The following is a 20,017-nucleotide window of genomic DNA, read 5'->3' on the forward strand; positions in this document are numbered from 1 at the left end:
GGCAGGCCTCCAGAAGTCTTCGTGACGCCAAAGAACTCCGAGCCAAGAAAGTAAGATGTGCAGATTGGGCTGTTGACAGTGGTGTAAAAAGTACTCATGCTTTTTTACTTACAGTAAGTAAAAGTATCAGTACTGTAATGTAGAGATACTTTGTTACAAGTAAAAGTCCGGAATTCAAAATTTACTTGAGTAAAAGTACAAAAGTATTGGTATAAAAATATACCTTAAGTACTAAAAGTAAAAGTACTCAATATGCAGAAAATCCCATTTCACAAGTTTTCAAATCTTTTGAAAATAGCCTCTACAAGCTTATAATAGCCTTAAATAGCCGAGCTTGTAGATCGGCTATTTTCAAGTGGCCGAAATGTATATAGGGCTGAAGTGGTTACTCTATGTTTTGTAATGATAGTGTCAGATCAGCTAACACAGGGAAGCTGTCAGAACCTTCACTAAAACATCCGGGACAACGCTCCACACGTCCCAGACTTTTCTCCCTTCTTGCTCCCCATAGCAATTAGAACTGCAGACTCACTCCCAATCTTCAGACTCCATCTCAGCCCGTAGCACTTGCCCTAGCCTTGACGACCATGCAGGATTATGCAAAGACTAAAATGTAACTTATATAGCATGTTTTATAAACAGATGCCAGGTCATTGTTGACCTGGCATCCTATAGTGCAGTGGTTCTCAAACTTTTTCATGTCAAATTGACACTTATTAGCCTGCAGACCCCCATTTGAAAAGATATGCCAGGGACCCCCATAAGAGAAGATTTTTACGGCTCTCTAGCAGTGATTCTCAACCATTTTAATTGCAAGGACCCCCATTTTGACATGCATTAGGCTACGGACCTCCATTTAATGGCATTTCTATCCCTGGGACGGGATTGTAAAATCAATGTTAATTTAACTCTGAGAGTGTACAAATGGAACCAAATGGACCCGTTAGGGTCCATTTGGTTCCATTTGTACACTCTCAGAGTTACAGACCCATTTAAGGGTCCATTTGGTTCCTATCCACCATTTAGCTGGGGACCCCCTGGAACCCCCTCAAGTACCCCTGGGGGTCCCCGGACCCCACTTTGAGAACCAATGCTATAGTGTGTATAGTTTCAATGTAGGCTGATGATAGGTTCTTGGTTTATGCATGTATTAGTTATTATTAGATTATTGGTTTACTTATGTATTACTTTATTATTAGATTACTGTTTTTATGCATTTGATGCATGATGTATTATGATGTATTATGATGATGTATCATCTTGTGTCCTTGCTTACTGTAAGTCGCTCTGGATTAAGAGCGTCTGCTAAATGCCTAAAGTGTAAAGTGTTTGTGCCAGGGCTTGGAGCAGCTGCAGATGGTGCAGGGGGAGGTGGTGGAGGTGCTACGGGAGCTGCACAGGGTCAAGAAGAGCTACCACCAGCTGAGTCACATCGCTGCCACGGCCAGAGAGAAGGCTGCCGACGCACAAGCCAGGTGTGTCTATGTGAGTGTGTTAGAGTGTGTTACAGTGTGTTACTGTGTGTGTTACATAAATAGTTCAAACTAGACCATACCCGGTCGACGCATCCGTGGGGGGATATGCGCACATGATCTGGCAACCCGGGAGGCGACATTGTTTGACACATAAACGCTAATAAGAAGCTGAGATTTGATGAAATTGAAAAACGGGCTTCACAGTTGCGTTCAGATGGTAATGGTCAATGGCTGTGTGCAAAATCAGAGCAATTGCTCCAGCCACTGAGGAGAACCGGGTTGTGACACCACTACACTCACCACTACAGACAGAGGTTACTAGAATTATAGTAGGATATGGAGATGTGCCCGACAGCAACGATGTACATAGATCCAGGTGTGGGTCCTTAAAGCTGGGTTTCTCAAAGTGGGTGCCGTGGCACACTAGGGTGACGTGACGCAAGTCTAGGGGAGCCGCAGAATACTTTGATAATATTTGGAATCTCATTTCAGTTTAACCACTTAAACCCTCTATTCTTAGTAAGACGGACCACCGAGCCTCCTTGCCAAGAATAGCAGATCTACAAGCTCTCTACAAGCTTGTAGATCTGCCATTTTTGGTGAACGTTCCCCACAGAATAGGGATGCCGTGGTTAAATGTCAAGTACGAAGTTCTTTTCGATCCGTCGTAATGGAAACCGCTATTCTCTCAAGTTTTCACATGCTGTATCTTAGGGGGAGGAAGATTTATATATTTACGTACCATAATATGACAAATGTAAGGTTCTATAAAGTAACAATGTAATTCAGGGGTGCCTTGGATGAAAAAGTTATTTACAGTCGTGACCCGAGACAACATTTTGAGAATCAATGCCTTAAAGGCCTGACAAGTTAATACTCGAATTTGTGCAAACAAGAGGCGATAACAGTATGACCACAGAATCAGCTTTGTTGTCATGTGGGTGAAATTTGTTTACGTGCAATGGTACCTGAGATAAGATATAAAGGTGTGTGAGCATAGCAGCAGATTTATACTGTGCATGATATACTTATGGACGTTGGTTAAGGTGCTAAAAAAGAACACAATAAAAGAGACAAAAGTCAGTGCGTCGTACATGAGATTAAGGTGCAAAATGTCAGAGCGTGTCGACCGCATAATCCACATAAGGTAGACCGACACTGGTATAATCCACAAGTGGGTCCACAAGGAAAAAAAATGTTTTTTCTTCACTTGTCCCTGGTATAAAGCCACAGGTAGGTTCAAGGAAGAGTAAAGGTCTGAGACCAGCCTGACACCAGGCCTGTCTGAAGGCAGCCGGGTGAAAACTGTTCATGAACCTGGTGCTGCTGCTCTTGATACTGCGCTAGGCTCCCTTTGCCCGGCCGTGGTCGTTGTTGAACCGTTTTTGACTTGTCCTTGGGTGGTGCTTGTCCTTGATGATGCGCTGGGCTTTGACTACACTCTGCTTTTTGTACAGTTCCTGGAGCGCGGCGAGCTCGCCTCCCATTATGCGCTCTGCCGATCGTACTACGTATAGCCTATCTTTTCTTGGGCCGTACAGTTCCCATACCAGGACGTAACACAGCCTGATAGAACGCCTTCAACCAAGCTGTTGTAGTACAGCCTGAGGATGCGGTGTCCTACTCCAAACTTCTTCAGGCGGCGTAGCCAGTACAGTCGCTGCTGAGCCTGTTTCCTCACGTGTGTGGTGTGTGTCTCCCTGTGATGGCCACACCAGCAGCCACACAAAGTTAGTAAAACATGGTGGACACTTGTCTTTTTTGGTTTATTAATTTATCTATTTTCAGCAAGCTACATTCTGCAAACATAAAGGACTACACGCAACCAGTTAAATTACACACTATTCATTGCAAGCCACTATATATGTTCCCCTCATGTCTCATTTTGGTTTGGTCAGTCTTGATGTAAGTTCAGTTCTGTTTTGTCTTCATTTATTTTGGGCCTAGAATTATTTGTCATGTTTTTATGGGTAAAATAAAGAAACTACTCACGTGTCCTGGTGTCTCTCTTGGGCACATGATCTCTCCGCGGCCTCCTGAAGTACACAATCAACTTTTACTTCTACTATAATGGAGTAGAAGTAAAAGTATTGAAAATTGGAAATACTCCAGTAAAGTAAAAAATACCTCAAAATTGTACTTAAGTATAGTACTTGAATAAATGTACCTAATGTACATTTATGTTTATATTTTAGATGTTGTGTTTTATATTGTGGACACGTTGGTATGGATTAATGAGGATGAATGAGTGGTAGAATATGAACCGTGTTTTCACTTTGTTACCCAGAGCCAAGAAGACTGACCATGGAATCTTCCACTTCAGAACGGGCCTGCACAAGATGAGCACCAAGGTACTGGATTATACTCAGTGATGTAAAGCCCTGGTCCTCAAAGAAGGACCCCCAGGGTTACCTGGGGGTCCCCAGCAAAATGTGTTAATATAGCATCACGATCATTTTAACCGCTTTAACCTTTTATACTTTGGCTGTTCAAACATTAGCAGATTCGCTCATTTTTTAAAGTGAAAATTTGTAACTCAAATCTTTGCTTCTGGGGGGTCCCTGGAACTAAATATTTTGACATGGGGGTCCGTGGCCAAATACATATCATTTTGGAGGCCCTTGACATGAAAAAGTTTGAGAACCACTGATGTAAAGGACATACAATCAAGTACTGTACTTAAGTACAATTTTCAACTTCAGTATATCCATGTTTTGATACTTTATACAGTACTTCTAATCCACTACATCTCTCAGGTAAATGTTTTACTTCTTACTCGACACATTGTTTTGACAGCTTTAGTTGCTGCATAATTAGATTATTCATACAATAACCACTTGAGCCTTATTTTATAGTTTGTACTGTACTGTATGTGTGTAGCTCAGGTCTGTGTTACTAAGTGATGGCGTGTGTGTGTGCGTGTGTGTGCGTGTGCGTGTGTGTGCGTTTGTGCGTGTGCGCGTGTGTGCGTGTGTGTGTGTGTGTGTGTGTGTAGCTCGGTGCCAGGCTGAAGGAGTGTGACGATCGTTTGACTGAAGTCCGCAATGAGTATCTGCTGACGTTGTCGGCCATTAACGCTCACCATCACCACTACTACACTACTGACCTGAAGCACGTGATGGAGGTATAGCACACACACACACACACACACACACACACACACACACACACACACACACACACACACACACACACACACACACACACACACACACACACACACACACACACACACAAAGAACATATATGCATGGATTAAAATTCTCAGTCGCCAAGACTGATTTCAGTCATTTGGATTCCATGGAAGCCAGCATATCTTCTATGGAAGCATGTTGCGCAGCAAAAATAGCCGATCTACAAGCTCTCAATGCGTCTGCGACGCATTGAGAGCTTGTAGAATGGCTATTTTTCGGTTATTTTAAGATTAGAGCTAGGGCTGGGACTTTATCGCGTTAATTTCGATCAATTAATTACAAAAAAATTATCGCGTTAAAAAAATTAACGCATTTTAATCGCGCCTATTTTTTCACCGCGGAACGTTTCTCACTGGACGAGTTTCACACGGACCTATTATCTCTGTCTGAGAAGTGAGAACGACGTGGTTCTCACAACAACAGAGCAGCCACTGAATGAAGACGTGCCGCATAGCCTGCTTGATAATGTTGGCTGGGCAAATCAGAATCTGTAATGGATGCTGCCCCCCACGCGCGCGTTTGTCCCGTTTTGGGGGGGGGGGGGCGGTGCGCTGGGGGGAAGGGGGGGGCACGATGCGGTGCGGGTCACATGCGCGCGATTTTTTAAAATAATTAATTAAACGACTATAAAACAACTAACAACAACACACTCTACCAGCCTCCAATGGTGGAAAATAGCAGATCTACAAGCTCACAATGCCTTGTGCTTGTAGATCTGCTATTTTCACATGGTTACTGTATGTTTTATAATATTAATCGAAATCTACAAAGTAACTTGTAACTAAAGTTTTAAAATAAGTTTAAAAGTAAAATATTTGCCTCTGAGATATAGTGGAGTTACTGGGGTAGAAGTAAAAGTATTAAAAAATTGGAAATAGTCGTATTCGAGAGTCAAGTGCAAATACCTCAAAATTGTACTTAAGTACAGTTCTTGAGTACATGTACTTAAAGACGTTTACCAAAATCCATTTGAAAACATTTTTTTTCATTGATCTCAGGTCAAATATTGATGCGATTAAAATGCGATTAATTTAGATTAATTAATTACAAAGCCTCTAATTAATTAGATTAATTTTTTTAATCGAGTCCCAGCCCTAATTAGAGCATTTGAAGTGGTCAAACTAGCAATATGTTCAGAAGTATCTTCCATAATATCTTATTCGTCTCGGATGTTTCATATAAAAGCAAAGAATCTGTGTCTTCTTCACATGGTTGGCAGTATGTAGAACAGCAGGAACAATATTACTAAAGCGTCCTAATATTACATATTGTATTCATTGTTTAGGAATCGGCGCTAGTGTGTGTGTGTGTGTGTGTGTGTGTGGGGGGGGGATCCTTTCACAAGGATTCACAAATCGCACGTTTAGGACATTTTCAGTCGTGAGATTTAATTTAGCTTTAATCCATGTATATGTCATGGCAGTCTTCTTGACATTACAATATTTTGAAGATGAAGATATAGCAATGCTAGTTGCTGCTGCTGGTTGCTCAATATCATAAACAAGTCACAAACCTGACAGAATTGATGAATGATTTGTTTAATTTTGGAACACAGTTCTTATACAGTATGACACAATCTAAGATTTTCCCTCATTCAATAGAAAAGATACTTCCGTGACCCAGGGGTAGCGGGAGTGACGTCAGGACTTAGGTTCCTCTATTAGAGAGACTGAATTCTGTCTCTCTCTCTCTCTCTGTCTCTCTCTCTCTCTCTCTCTCTGTCTGTCTGTCTGTCTCTCCGTCTGTCTGTCTGTCTGTCTGTCTGTCTGTCTGTCTGTCTGTCTGTCTGTCTGTCTGTCTGTCTGTCTGTCTGTCTGTCTGTCTGTCTGTCTGTCTCTCTCTCTCTCTCTCTCTCTCTCTCTCTCTCTCTCTCTCTCTCTCTCTCTCTCTCTCTCTCTCCCTCCAGGTGATGGATGGTGATGTGTATGAGCAGCTCAGAGCACATTTCACTCTGCTGTGTGAGACAGAGGTAGACGTCTGTCTGTCCACACACCTACAGTACAACCACATAGGAGACACTGCTGCTAAGGTGTGTCTGTCTGTCTGTCTGTCTGTCTGTCTGTCTGTCTGTCTGTCTGTCCACACACCTACAGTACAACCACATAGGAGACACTGCTGCTAAGGTCTGTCTGTTTGTCTGTCTGTCTGTCTGTCTGTCTGTCTGTCTGTCTGTCTGTCTGTTCACACACCTACAGTACAACCACATAGGAGACACTGCTGCTAAGGTCTGTCTGTCTGTCTGTCTGTCTGTCTGTCTGTCTGTCTGTCTGTCTAACCACATAGGAGACACTGCTGCTAAGGTGTGTACATGCGTCTGTGAGTGCGTGCAGGGTCACCACTTTTTATCTGTCTGTCTCTTACATGTCATCATGATTTGTGTGCATGGGGATCTCATATTAAACAAGCTCAGTGCTTTATGAGTCTCCCAGTTTAGTAGACCTTGTATTGTGAATTTGTACTTCCATGTACTGTTGTTCTCACTAAATAAAGTACATCAATCAATCACTTGGGTTCCAGAGGATGGCAATTGCCACTTCCTCTATAGCTTTCACAAAATGCTGGTCTTTTTATTAAGGGTGTGGTGGGATATAAGACACTGAGCGCACTGGTCCAATACAAACCAATACGTGAGTAGTGCTGCCTGTGAGAGAGAGAGAGAGAGAGAGACATACAGAGATACACAATGCATCCTGTGTGTAGATCCCAGACATCAGACATTCCTCACCTCTCCTCCAAAGCCAGAAGGAGGTCAAAGGTCGGAGTGAGGTCAACAGGACAGGAGGAGGACCAGGTTAGAATAGCTTAGCATTTGTCCTTGTTTCTAAAAACCTTTTCATGTCAAATGTGGGGGTCCTTGACATGAAAAGGTTTGAGAAAAAAAACACTTGTTTCGCAAGCACTTTAACTTGCAATGTTGATGTTTATTTTATGTATTGTTTTTAACTGCTCTGTTTGTACAGTAACTTCCATTTATTGTTATACTCTATTTCAATGTGATGTTTGTATTTATTGCACAGTACCTTGTAACATTTGTTTTGAAAGGCGCTTTATATAATTACATTTAACTTGTAATTTACCATTGCCTTTTTTGATCCTGAGGGAAATGTGCTAAGCCCTACTGCTGTATACATCATGTCATGCTGTTTAACATTCACTTTAGTAGTCTTTTTGACGTCATACTGTAGCTCTGACCTTGTTATTATCTATCTGTCTATGATCTGTTCGAACCGCGATTCCCAGAATTCCATGCAAAATCCAACCACAGGAGCACCACTCCAAAATGAATGCTGCAGGGTCCTTGTGCGGGAGGAGGACCCTTCGGTTGAAAGCGACAACAGTGTTGTCAGAGAATTTAAAATAGATACATCAATACACTTCTGGTGCCCGCCTCCATTTGGCCATAGTTAACAGTGATTGGTTGGTGTGTTGTCAGGTGACCAGAGAGCGAAATGTTCTGCAGTTTTTCCAGGAATCGGTTTCCTTCAACAAAACACCAGAATTCTGCTTCCAGCCAGCTCCACAAGACAAGGTGAGAGAATGTCAGTAGTAAAAATTGCATTCATAAAATCACTGTCATAAAAATGATCTCACAAGCGTGTGTGTTTTGTAGGTGTGTTTGTTACAGGAGGTGTGTAGTGGTTCAGGAGGGGAGGGCTGTCTGGACAAGGAGGCCAGGAAATGGTCCACCAAGGCAGCCAAAGACTACAAGATCATCAGCCATGGAGAGAGGGTGAGCCTCACTATCCAAATAAAATAGCAAATACAAATGGAAAAAGAATGTCCTGAAAAATATAAGCAATTGGTTTGATGTAATGCCCCTTTCTGTTTCTGTGTTTTTCTGTGTCCCAGGGGTTTTTGACTCTTTCTGTGTCCATTTTGTTGTGTCCCAGACACTGCAGACGTTGGTGTATTGACCCTTTCTGTGTCTATGTTTCTGTGTGTGCCAGGGTGTTATGACTCTTTCTGTGTCCGTGTTTCTGTGTGTCCCAGGGTGTAATGACTCTTTCTGTGTCCATGTTTCTGCGTGTCCCAGGGTGTACTGACTCTTTCTGTGTCCATGTTTCTGCGTGTCCCAGGGTGTACTGACTCTTTCTGTGTCCGTGTTTCTTTGTGTCCCAGGGTGTACTGACTTTTTCTGTGTCCGTGTTTCTGTGTGTCCCAGGGTGTAATGACCCTTTCTGTGTCCGTGTTTCTGTGTGTCCCAGGGTGTAATGACTCTTTCTGTGTCCGTGTTTCTGCGTGTCCCAGGGTGTAATGACCCTTTCTGTGTCCGTGTTTCTGTGTGTCCCAGGGTGTAATGACCCTTTCTGTGTCCGTGTTTCTGTGTGTCCCAGGGTGTAATGACCCTTTCTGTGTCCGTGTTTCTGTGTGTCCCAGGGTGTAATGACCCTTTCTGTGTCCGTGTTTCTGCGTGTCCCAGGGTGTAATGACTCTTTCTGTGTCCGTGTTTCTGCGTGTCCCAGGGTGTAATGACTCTTTCTGTGTCCGTGTTTCTGTGTGTCCCAGGGTGTAATGACTCTTTCTGTGTCCGTGTTTCTGTGTGTCCCAGGGTGTAATGACTCTTTCTGTGTCCGTGTTTCTGCGTGTCCCAGGGTGTAATGACTCTTTCTGTGTCCGTGTTTCTGTGTGTCCCAGGGTGTAATGACCCTTTCTGTGTCCGTGTTTCTGTGTGTCCCAGGGTGTACTGACTCTTTCTGTGTCCGTGTTTCTGTGTGTCCCAGGGTGTAATGACCCTTTCTGTGTCCGTGTTTCTGTGTGTCCCAGGGTGTAATGACTCTTTCTGTGTCCGTGTTTCTGTGTGTCCCAGGCACTGCAGACGTTGGAGAGTCGTGTGAAGTTGTTGTCAGGGGAGACCGGCCTCAGCGTGGAGCGCAAGATCTCAGAGGTGGAGGAGAGTGTCCGCAAAGCTAAGGTGCCTGCCTGTCTGTCTGTCTGTCTGTCTGTCTGTCTGTCTGTCTGTCTGTCTGTCTGTCTGTCTGTCTGACTGTCTGACTAACAATATGTCTGTCTGACAAAACATCTGTGTGTGTGTGTGTGTGTGTGTGTGTGTGTGTGTGTGTGTGTGTGTGTGTGTGTGTGTGTGTGTGTGTGTGTGTGTGTGTGTGTGTGTGTGTGTGTGTGTGTGTGTGTGTGTGTGTGTGTGTGTGTGTGTGTGTGTGTGTGTGCGCCAGGTGAGCAGGGTGCGAGCGGAGGCCCGGCTGGCCCTGTTGTCCCATAGCGGCGTGGGGACAGAGCAGTGGCTGCGGGCCGCCATGTGCCACGCCCAGGACGAGCTGGAGAGAGAGAGACGAGTCAGCGAACAGAGACGAGCTACGGAAGACTTCTCTGTACGACCACCACAACACACACACACACACACACACACACACACACAGGCTTTATTTCCTGTGTCAAAGCTAGTGGTGGAAAAAGTACTGAAATGTTTGACTTAAGTAAAAGTATCAATGCTACAATGTAGAAAGACTCTGTTACAAGTTAAAGTCCGGAATTCAAGTTCAAGTCAACTTGAGTAAAAGCAAAATTGTATTATTTGATTCAAAAGTAGAAAGTACTATGAAGTTTTCAAATGTATAAAAGTGTTTGGAAAATAGCAGATCTACAAACACACAATGCGTCGCATCGCAACGCATTGTGAGCTTGTAGATCTGCTATTTTCAAATGGACGAAATAGAGCTGAAGTGGTTTATTTATGTTCTGTAATAATAATCAAAATCTACAAAGTAACTAGTAACTATAGTTTTAGTTAACTAAAGTTGGAAATACTCAAGCAAAGTACAGATACTTCATTGTACTTAAGTACAGTACTTGAGTAAATGTACTTAGTTACTTTACACCACTGTACTGCACTGTACTGTAGTGTGGAATGATGTGTCTTCATTCCATGTGTTTCCAGGAGGACGATGAGTTTGAGCTGACAGACCTGGAGGATTACACTGATGACAGTGGAGACATCTTTGTTGATCCCTCCTCCCCCTCCTCCTCCACCCCGGGAGTCTACGTTTACCCCACGCCCTGCAGAGTCATCTATAACTACCAGGTAGTACACACACACACACACACACACACACACACACACACACGCACACGCGCGCGCGCACACACACATAAAGCGCGCTATGAGCTTGTAGATCTGCTATTTTTTTTTAATCTAGAAAATGTGTGCAAATCTTTAAATCTCTTTTTTTGAAGGCAAACATTGTTTTATACAAATCTTTGCTTCTGGGGGTCCCTGGCACAACATATTGTCAGGTGGGGGTCCGCGGCCACATACATATCAATTTGGGGGCCCATGGCACGAAAAGGTTTGAGAACCACATTATACCAGCATTATGTAACCTACACCATTGGTTCTCAAAGTGTGGTCCGGGGACCCCCAGGGGTCCTTGAGGGAGTTCCAGGGGGTCCCCAGCTAAATGATAGATTAGGCACCAAATGGACCCTTATGGGTCTGTAACTCTGAGAGTGTACAAATGGAACCAAATGGACCCGTTAGGGTCCATTTGGTTCCATTTGTACACTCTCAGAGTTAAATTGACATAGATTTTACAATATAAATTGCGGTCCAAGTGATAGAAATGCCATTAAAAGGGGGGTCTGCAGCCCTAATGCATGTCAAACTGGGGGTCCTTGAAATTAAAATGGTTGAGAATCACTGCTAGAGCTGTAAAAAAAAGTCAGTGATTTTGAACGTTTTTACTAACATTTGAAAAATCATAGAATATTATTTTTCACAGCGATCCACCCGCCGATCGCCTCAAAAAACATAGGGGCGTCGTCAGAATAATCCATTCCATAGTAATGGGCAGCTGAACGTGGCTTGTTTCAACAGAAAGCAGAGAAAGATTGACTTTTATAAATCCTATTACACTGAACGAAACCAGCTTCATTTTGTTGTGATCACGTGATTTCTGAACGTACTCTTCTTGGGTGATCCTGAGATCATTCACAGGCTGCGGAAGAGCGCCCTCTATCGTAAAACTGAGCCTTGGAGAAAAATGACGAGAAATCTCGTCATCGGCTGTCAATGAGTTAATAAAAAAGGCAGTAAATGCATCCGCCTTTCTCCAGTGCCTGCTTCTTAATACCTCTACTGACATTCACTTCACTTCCCGCAGGCTAGCCAGTCAGATGAGCTGTCAATCATGGAAGGGGAGGAGCTGCAGGTGATTGAGGATGGAGATGTGGAAGACTGGCTGAAGGTGAGGCGCTGCCCTGACGTCACATCTTAAAGGGGAACTACCAGGGACGTGCACAGATAGACTCTAGGTAGTGCTAGAGCACCTGCCCTTTGCCCTCTTGACCAGAAGTGCCCTTTCGGAAAAAAAAAGAAAAAAAAAAACGTTTTTTTTTTTCAGGTTTACAGCAGGGGTCTTCAACAGGGGGTCCGGGACCCCTAGGGGGTCCTCAGAGTTACTACAGGGAGTCCGCCAATTCTTTATGTGATATGATTTTTCTTTTTACCATAACCACTCGAAACCTAGCATCCCTTTTCTGAGGAGAACTTTTGCCAAAAATAGCAGATCTACAAGCTCACAACGCCTCGCGCTGCGAGGCGTTGTGGGCTTGTAGATCGGCTATTTTTGGCAAAGAGGTATAGGTGTAGAGGGAAAAAAGAGCAGACCAAGTAAACCAAAAAAAAGTATAATTTACTTGAGCACCTGCCCCTCAAAATGTCTGTGCACGCCACTGGGAACTACCACCATTTTCAACAACATCGCTATATATTTGTTGTAGTAGCAAATAACATTTTGAAACATTTTCTGAAAATGCATTTCGTAATTCGTACTTTTGAATACTTGAGTATGTACTTGAGTTCGTACATTGTCCGCCACCGTTCTCCAGGCCTGTAACTCGGGCGGTCAGGTGGGCTACGTTCCAGAGCGCTACGTGCAGTTTCTGTGTGTGCCAATAGAGGGGGCTGCTCAGCTGGACGGTTCGTTCAGCTCCGGCTCCTCGGCGGGTCACGTAAGGAGGACAAAGAGGGCAGGTCAGTTACGTTTGTGGGGAGGGGGAGGGGCAACGTTTTGCAGATATACCACGAATCATGAACACAGCATCCAATCACCATGAAAGGTTGCAGTAATATGTAGTAGTAGGCAGGGACGCGGGAAGTGGGGTGCTGAGGGTGCTGCAGCACCCCTGGTGGTGGGGAAGAGAAAGAAAAAAAATGTGAAAACATTTTTTTTTTTTTTTATTAAACAAATATATATCATTTTTAGTCTATATACACATGTATTTAACTTTGAGGAATAAAATATTTGTTGAAAAAGGTGAAAAAACGTGAAAAAAATCGCGGGACAAATGTGAAAAAAAAATGCGCACGCGCGGTTCGCGCGCGTGCAGAGTCCCCCGCCAAGCACAGCCCCCCTTGGCATAAATGACTTCCAGCGTCCCTGGTAGTAGGCGGAGGAAGAACCTCCATCTGAATGTCTTCAAATTACCCTCATGGTGATAACAGCCCACTTCATGTTTTGGCCTATAACTCTCAAAATCTTTTTTTCCCCTGGATTCCTTGACGCCATTTGTGCCAGACTGAGTTGTCCAAAGCTCACGCATCTCGGTACACATTATCTCTGGAGTCATGTGATCAAGATGTACAGTAGCACTCAACATCTTCCAGATTCCGTTCCTACCTGCTCCTGCTTTCCAAAGTTTGCGGGGCAGGGCAACCCGGCCTGGCGGAGACCCCTACTCCAAGGAGCACACTTTTCTAGTTTTAGTTTCAGTTAGGTGGTTTGTTTTACTTCAGTCTTCTTAGTTTTAGCTAACTGTAATATCCTGTGTGTGTGTGTGTGTGTGTGTGTGTGTGTGTGTGTGTGTGTGTGTGTGTGTGTGTGTGCGTGTGTGTGTGTGTGTGTGTGTGTGTGTGTGTGTGTGTGTGTGTGTGTGTGTGTGTGTGTGCAGATGTAGCCAGGGCGTTGTACACCTACCAGGCTCAGAGTCCAGATGAGCTGTCCTTCAAAGAGGGAGCCATCATCCACCTGCTGCGCTGTCGTCATGGACAGGTGTGTGTGTGTGTGTGAGTGAGTGTGTGTGTGTGTGTGTGTGTGTGTGTGTGTGTGTGTGTGTGTGTGTGTGTGTGTGTGTGTGTGTGTGTGTGTGTGTGTGTGTGTGTGTGTGTGTGTGTGTGTGTGTGTGTGAATGGTAAATGGTTTTATCCAAAGTGCTTTACATAGATTGTGCATTACATTCACCCGTTCACACACACATTCATACACCGATGGTGGAGGAAACCAACCTGCTCATCGGGAGTAATTAGGGGTTCAGGGTCTTGCTCAAGGACACACACTTCAACACCCGGGATCAAGTGCGTGGCCACTACCGCGCCCTGAACACTACACTTCAGTTTTCACTACAACACAAGCTGAAAACTGAAGTTCCCTCCGTGGGATGAAATAGGTCCAATTAGTATTTAAAAACTTGAGGTTTAAAAGGGCCTAAAAAGGTCAATTATTTGGTTCCTGACCCTAACCCAGGGGTGCCCAGTGTTCCGAGAAAAAAAGGTGCCCAGAAATACCAGGTGCCCACTGTTCCAGTTACCTCGGTTACCCCCTGAAGCCTCCCTCTGGAACGTCAATAGTGTTAGCATGTAGCTAACGTAGCATCGCAGACAGTTGAATGCGACATTGCCCTCCGAATGTAATTAGAAAATACAATGAAGGTTAACAGACTATATTCCATTATGTCACGTCACTGCGTGGATGCAGAATGGTGCACGGCCACATCGCGATGCATCTTATAGAATCGATTATTTATCAGCTATTACAGTGGTTCTCAAACTTTTTCATGTCAAGGACCCCCTAATTGACACTTATTACCCCGCGGACCCCCATTTGAAAAGATAAGCCAGGGACCCCAATAAGAGAAGGTTTTTACGGCTCTCTAGCAGTGATTCTCAACCATTTTAATTTCAAGGACCCACAGTTTGACATGCATTAGGCTACGGACCCCCATTTAATGGCATTTATACCTCTGGGACCCCAATTCACATTGTAAAACCAATGTTAATTTAACTCTGAAGGTTGTTACACACCGGGGCGATTTATTCGTGCGAATAATGCGTTTCTTTTTAAAACCTTATAAAGTCAATGGCTCCGTACATGGAGCGAAAAAGCGAAAAAGCGAAGCGAAAAAGCGTCTTTTAATTATTCGGAACGAGTCTGAATTTTGTGTATATTCGCTATTTTCGCCGGTGTCGCCCGGTGTGTAAGGACCTTTAGAGTGTACAAATGGAACCAACGGGTCCATTTGGTTCCATTTGTACACTCTCAGAGTTACAGACCCATAAGGGTCCATTTGGTTCCTGTCCACCATTTAGCTGGGGACCCCCTGGAACCCCCTCAAGTACCCCTGGGGGTCCCCGGACCCCACTTTGAGAACCAATGAGCTATTAGATCAGAGGGACATTGACTGAGTAAAGGTGAGTAAAGGGGCGTGTCTGTTCTCAGGTGGATGATGGCTTCTGGGAGGGAGAGTTAGACGGACGCACAGGAGTGTTTCCCTCGCTGGTGGTGGAGCGCCTCCCAGAGGGAGGACAAGAGGAGGAGGACGAGGACGAGGATGAAGAAGAGGAGGAGGAGGAGGAGGTGAGACTTTGATCATTCACCTAAACTTTGAGAACCACTGGTCTAATACATCTAATTATAATCATAATAATAATAATAATTAATATTTATTATAATAAATGCAATATTTGTCTATTTATTTATCATTATTTTCAGATACTCCCCACCCCCACCCTCCCTCCCTTTTCTCCGCCCATCCCCATCTCCTCCCCCAACGCTGGCTACAGCTCTGCTCATAGCACTCCTCCACCACCTAGTGGCGTAGAGGACAAACTGCAGGCTGTGTCTGGGGAGCGGCACAGAGTGGCAGACAGTAGAGTGGGTGAGAGGATCCACACACACACACACACACACACACACACACACACACACACACACACACACACACACACACACAGCATATCAAAAGGAAATGCATGCATTGAATTCATTAAACATATCTTTGCTGACAGGTGGAAACCTTGTATACCGTATCCAAAAAACATTTGTTTATTTTTAATTTTATTATTATTTTTAAACGTTTTGAAATGGTGAAAATAACCGATCTACAAGCTCCCATCTGTCTGTCTGTCTGTCTGTCTGTCTGTCTGTCTGTCTGTCTGTGCAGAAAGTGGAGGGAGTGAGCACAGTTCTCCAGATCTCTCTAACAGACAACTACGACCAGTAAGTGAACACACACACACACACGCACACGCACACGCACACACACACACACACACGCACACACACACACGCACACACACATACAAAAAATATATAGGCACCTTGAGCCTTGAACTTTGAATCTTCTCTCTCGGTTTTTCTTGTGCAGTGTCGAGCCCCCCCTCCTCCACCAACCCAGAGGTTCTCCCCTGTCCAATGAGAGAGAGACCCAAATATCTCCTGTCCAATGAGAGAGAGACTGAAATCTTCGCCATCCAATGAGACGGACCAAAACACCCCATTCGGATGCTATCAATGCATTGAATGGGACATTATCACCTTTTATCAGACCATTGCATGGGCGAAGTAGGCGACATACTGACCTACCCGCGATTTATCAGACCATTCATTGGGTGTTATCAAGACATACTGACCTACCAACGGAGATGACTTATATAGTCCAGTTTCGGTTTTGGTTTTGGTTTGGGACCATGACGGAGGCACGCAGTCTCAGGCGAACTGGAACCCCGTGAAGGACCACCGAGGGAGCTAAAGCGACCGAGTTGCCGTCCTGAACGGTGTGACGTTCGCCTGAGCCTACTCGGCGCCGTTGGAGTTATGTACCGATAGGCACAGAATGGTAAATATTGTTGTGGGGACTGCTCTGCCTCCGAGTAGGTCAGTAGCTCCTGATTACGCCCAATGAATGGTCTGACTAATCGCGGGTAGGTCAGTATATCGCCTACTCGTCGCCTACTCGCCTATTCAATGGTCTAATAAAACGTGATAATCTCCCATTCAATGCATTGATAGCATTCGAAGCCGGTGACCAAAATCTCTCCCATCCAATGAGACGGACCAAAATCTCCCCCCATCCAATGAGACGGACTGAAATCTCCCCCCATCCAATGAGACTGACCGAAATCTCCCCCCATCCAATGAGACAGAGACCGAAATCTCCCCCCATCCAATGAGACAGAGACCGGGCCTATACACTGTACATAATTCTGCACTCTGAGCCTCTGGCCGTTCGATCAACTTCACAGGCCTGGAGGGAGCTGATTTTCAACCTGTTTGAAATGTGTTACTGGACCTTTACACACTGGTGAAGACATTTCATGGTAAGATGTTTTGTTAGATTCCCACAGATGACTTACTTAGCTGTCATCTGTCTGTTGAGCCTGTTACAGGTTCAATAGTTGGGAGTCGTTGTTGGGCCGAAATGAGTTTTGTCAGACGGGTGGTTGGCCTCTCCTTTAGAGATAGGGTGAGAAGTGTAGTCACCCGGGAGAGATTCGGAGTGGAGCCGCTGCTCCTTCACTTGGAAAGGAGCTAGCTTAGGTGGTTCGGGCATCTAGTACGGATGCCTCCGTGTCCCTAGGGAGGTCCTAGGGACCATTTCACACCCATAGGAGCAGTGTGGCACTAACTGTAAGTGCCAAATGTGGCAACAAAAACTGGGTGTTGGAGAAGCTTGCTTTATGAGCTTGTTGTAGATTGGCTATAGTTGTTTAATGTCCCCCCGAGAATATGGATGCTGTCGAGGTTCAGGTGGTTAATTATTATTTTGTATATGTAATTTTTTGTACATATACATTGAGATTTTAACTTTTTCCCGGCCTCCCTTATTTTTCTCAAGGGACACCCGGCAGGATTTCAGGTAGTTGACCATGTACCCTAGGTGGGGGTCAGCAGTGGCTCAAGGTTCTCTGGGGATCAGAAGGTGACCATGACACTGAACCCCCCAATCTGCTCATGACGGCCAGTTTGCCTAATGTAGCATGGCTGGCTCTTTACTTATCGTAGCCTACTTGTTAGCTTGATCTATTCTATGGCATAGTTTTATCGTCTTGAAGAAATTGGAGCTACAAAAAAAATCTAGTGAGCAACTAGACTCACTAGACTTAAGTAAAAGTATCAATGCTGCAATGTAGAAATACTCTGTTACGAGTAAAAGTCCAGAATTCAAAATGTACTTGAGTAAAAGTACAAAAGTATTGGTATCAAAATATACTTAAGGTACTAAAAGTAGAAAGTACTCATCATGCACAATGTCCCATTTCACAAGTTTTCAAATGTATAAAAATCTTTTGAAAATAGCAGATCTACAAGCTCACAATGCGTCTCATTGTGATCTTGTAGATCGGCTATTTCAAATGGTCTAAATGTATACAGGGCCGAAGTGTATGTTTTGTAATAATAATCAAAATCTACAAAGTAAGTAACTAGTAACTAAAGTTTTCAAATAATTGTAGTGGAGTAAAAGTACAATATTTGCCTCTGAAATGTAGTAGAAGTAAAAGTACTGACAAATGGAAGTACTAAAATAAAAATAACTTAAAATTGTACTTGAGTAAATGTACTTAGTAAATGGCCTACCCATCCGCCTTAGAGTGCTAATCATTCATTAGGTACCTAACTGTTGTGGATTGTTAAATGTGATGTCATTATCTGTTGAAGTGAACTGTAATGATGTGTTTTATTACAGAAGAAAACATAACCGTTGAAGCCTCATCGTCTCTTGCTCAATGCTCATGTGTGCACCGTGAACAATAAAGGGCTTGAACAGAACCGTAAAGATGTCCATATACATTCTTACTGATGTACCATGGTGATGTTCAATGATTCTTACTGTGATGACCCATCCTGTGTGTGTGTGTGTGTGTGTGTGTGTGTGTGTGTGTGTGTGTGTGAAGTGTTGCTGTGCTTCTAATGGTGTTCTCTGTTCATGTGTAGGAGGACGGGCCAGCCTGCAGGGGTGTGCCTAGAGGACGAGGCACACCTGACTCCAATCATCCTCTGGAGTATTTAACCAGGCTGGTTAAATGCAGGGCTATTTTGTCCCTCTCTCCTGCACAGAAAACATTGTTTGTTTTTGGTTCGTTTTGAGATTAGTTCTAATGTTTTGCACTTGCACATACTGTACACTACATGTACACACAGCCCTACATGCACTACACTACTGACACAACACATTCTAATAAAAACATTGTTTGTTTTTGGTTCGTTTTGAGATTAGTTCTAATGTTTTGCACTTGCACATACTGTACACTACATGTACACACAGCCCTACATGCACTACACTACTGACACAACACATTCTAATATTTAAGTATTTTTGTTTATTTTAGTTACCAATACATACATTGAAAGTGAATCCTGTGTGTCGTCTCCCAATTTTGTCATGATTTGAGTCAGTTCATGACATTACTGATGTACCATGGTGATGTTCAGTGGTTCTTACTGATGTACCATGGTGATGTTCAGTGGTTCCGTTCCCAGTATCGAAGTGTCCTTGAGCAAGACACTGAACCCCTAATTTCTCCCGATGAGCAGGTTGGTGCCTTGCATGCTTTCCTCCACCATCGGTGTATGAACGAATGGGTGAATGTAATGCACAATCTATGTAAAGCGCTTTGGATAAAAGCGCTATATAAATGCACCATTTACCATTGAATGTCTGGTGAACCCATCTTAGAACTCTACCTTACACTCATCGTTATGTTTTCGTTGCATTGTTGAAGAAATCTCAAAATCCCTGCAGGCGTCATTGAAAACAATGCCTGCTGCTGTGCTGACTGCATTAGATTAGATGTCCTTTCTTATCCACAAGGGAACATGGTTTTGCTCAGATCAATGTATGCAAGACAAGACAAATACAAATACATTACAATTAAAACACCCAGCAACTGACAAAGACAAGAAGCACCTCAATTCTATAAAAAGTATGCCTAATTCTACATTTAAACTGGTCTTTAATTAAGACCTGGAACTGTGTCATTTTTTAGATTTGAGCTAAAAAGCATTATTTTACACTTTGGGCTATTAAAAAATAGCAGATATACAAGCTCATAGCGCGGCACCGAGTGCCGCGCTACGAGCTTGTAGATCTGCTATTTTTGAAAAATCATGAAAATGTTTGCAAATCTTTGAATACATATATATTTTTAAAGCAAACATTTTTAACTCAAATCTTTGCTTCTGGGGGGTCCCTGGAACAAAATATTTTGATGGGGGTCCACTGCCAAATACATATCATTTTGGGGGTCCTTGACATGAAAAAGATTGAGCACCACTGATATAGAAACATACGTTTTTCAGAAAACTGTTGAGATTTAGGAGACATGTAGAATCGGCTTAA

The 20,017-nt window shown here is 43.8% G+C and overlaps 1 protein-coding gene across 4 annotated transcripts in view; it reads left to right on the forward strand.

Moving 5' to 3' along the window:
- Nucleotides 1–18,694, forward strand: part of LOC311065287 (F-BAR and double SH3 domains protein 1-like) — a 26,294-nt gene extending 7,600 nt beyond the window's left edge. For 2 of the 4 annotated variants that reach the window (XM_084085542.1, XM_084085543.1), the window contains exons 5-21: nt 1–50; nt 1,339–1,475; nt 3,763–3,826; nt 4,471–4,599; nt 6,576–6,698; nt 8,103–8,198; nt 8,280–8,399; nt 9,477–9,581; nt 9,841–9,996; nt 10,563–10,706; nt 11,785–11,868; nt 12,512–12,656; nt 13,574–13,674; nt 15,118–15,255; nt 15,391–15,552; nt 15,842–15,897; nt 16,046–18,694. The exon at nt 1–50 is cut by the window's left edge and continues 95 nt beyond it. In XM_084085542.1, the coding sequence (XP_083941668.1) occupies nt 1–50; nt 1,339–1,475; nt 3,763–3,826; nt 4,471–4,599; nt 6,576–6,698; nt 8,103–8,198; nt 8,280–8,399; nt 9,477–9,581; nt 9,841–9,996; nt 10,563–10,706; nt 11,785–11,868; nt 12,512–12,656; nt 13,574–13,674; nt 15,118–15,255; nt 15,391–15,552; nt 15,842–15,897; nt 16,046–16,127 (1,892 nt within the window). In that variant the 3' untranslated portion in view covers nt 16,128–18,694. Of the gene's footprint in view, nt 51–1,338; nt 1,476–3,762; nt 3,827–4,470; nt 4,600–6,575; nt 6,699–8,102; nt 8,199–8,279; nt 8,400–9,476; nt 9,582–9,840; nt 9,997–10,562; nt 10,707–11,784; nt 11,869–12,511; nt 12,657–13,573; nt 13,675–15,117; nt 15,256–15,390; nt 15,557–15,841; nt 15,898–16,045 lie in introns of all 4 variants that reach the window. The other 2 variants (XR_014602815.1, XM_084085544.1) reach the window with 2 other exon arrangements.
- Nucleotides 18,695–20,017: the final 1,323 nt, after the last annotated feature.

This window comes from Gymnoscopelus microlampas, assembly GCF_963454915.1.
Source record: "Gymnoscopelus microlampas genome assembly, chromosome: 18".
Taxonomy (NCBI): Eukaryota; Metazoa; Chordata; class Actinopteri; order Myctophiformes; family Myctophidae; genus Gymnoscopelus; species Gymnoscopelus microlampas.